Raw genomic sequence first — 1,331 nt, 5'->3', positions numbered from 1 at the left:
GACTACCTGAAGGATGAGCTGGATCGCTATGTGGAGCAGCTCCAGATCGTGCGAGTGGTGCGGCAGGAGGAGAGGAAAGGGCTGATCACGGCGCGGCTGCTGGGGGCCAGCATGGCCAGTGGTGAGGTCCTGACCTTCCTGGATGCCCACTGTGAGTACCCACCGCCTCCTGGGTGCCGGGGAGGGGGGTGACGGTGTCTCCACTCCATGGCCAACCCCTCCCCATGCCCCAGGCGAGTGTTTCCACGGCTGGCTGGAGCCCCTCTTATCCCGCATCGCCGAAGAGCCCACGGCCGTCGTAAGCCCCGACATCGCCACCATTGACCTCAACACCTTCGAGTTCTCCAAGCCCGTCCAGAATGGCAAACAGCACAGCCGGGGCAACTTCGACTGGAGCCTGACGTTCGGCTGGGAGGTCGTCCCGCCCCGGGAGAGGCAGCGGAGGAAGGATGAGACCTTCCCCATCAAGTAAGCCATGGCAGGGGGGATGTTTATCCAGGGGCTGGTGTGGTGGTAGCAAAGGTTGGGTGAGCCCTGGGAACACCGTGTCCGGACCCTGGGGCTGCAGAATGAACCAGCTGAGCGTGCGTGGCTGTGGGGTGCTTAGGGAGGGACAGCCAAGCTTGGATGCCCTGGGCTGGGAAAATGCCCCTTTCTCCAGTTGGTTTTGCTCCTTTTTCCAGCAAATTGATGTTTTCCTCGTTTTTGGTGCTTCCAGGTGGGTGTTGCTGTTCCTTCCCAGCAGAGCTCCCCTTGTGGAATGCTTGGCTCGAGGGATCTCGGCTGCTCGGGCACAATCACAGCGTGGGGCTGGCAGAGGTTAAACCCCTCCCTGGGGTCTGGCGGACGTGAGGCCGTAACAGACCTTTTGCAAAAACACCTTTGAGCTGCCCCCAGCCATTTCTCTCCTCCTGCGAAGTCTCGTCAAGGGTTTAATCGCTGTCTGTGTCTCCTTGCTCTTGGATACCCACATACATGGGCACAGGGTGGGCACCTGCTCTGGCACAGCAGCAAGAAAGAATGTCACCCACGTGTCAGACTGCACCAAAACCCCTATTTCTATCCCCTTATTTTGCCCACAGAGAAACCCTGAGCGGCTTTTCCCACTGCCGCTCTCCGTCGGTGCCCCACGATAAGCCGGGTGCTCCCACCGGGAGATACCGGACACCCTGCCTGAGCCCAGCCGCATCCCGTCCCCTGGCCAGCGGCAGGGCTGGCTTTGTGCAGAGGTCACCCGGGAGACGTCCCCGTCCCAATAAAGGTCCCTTTTACCACGAGCCGTCAGTTTGGCTCCCGGCAGCGTCTCATCTCCGCTCGGCAGGAACGCAGCA

General features: G+C 61.0%; 1 protein-coding gene across 1 annotated transcript in view; it reads left to right on the top strand.

Annotated features, from left to right (window-relative positions):
* LOC104515111 (polypeptide N-acetylgalactosaminyltransferase 6-like) overlaps window positions 1-1,331 on the top strand; it is a gene marked incomplete at both ends in the record, with an annotated part of 3,439 nt that overhangs the window by 1,262 nt on the left and 846 nt on the right. The window contains 2 exons of the mRNA XM_010158969.1: window positions 1-151; window positions 234-468. The exon at window positions 1-151 is cut by the window's left edge and continues 26 nt beyond it. Of these exons, the coding sequence (XP_010157271.1) occupies window positions 1-151; window positions 234-468 (386 nt within the window). The remainder of the gene's footprint in view (window positions 152-233; window positions 469-1,331) is intronic.

This window comes from Eurypyga helias, unplaced genomic scaffold, assembly GCF_000690775.1.
Source record: "Eurypyga helias isolate BGI_N326 unplaced genomic scaffold, ASM69077v1 scaffold39450, whole genome shotgun sequence".
NCBI lineage: Eukaryota > Metazoa > Chordata > Aves > Eurypygiformes > Eurypygidae > Eurypyga > Eurypyga helias.
This window is presented reverse-complemented; position numbering and strand designations above follow the sequence as displayed.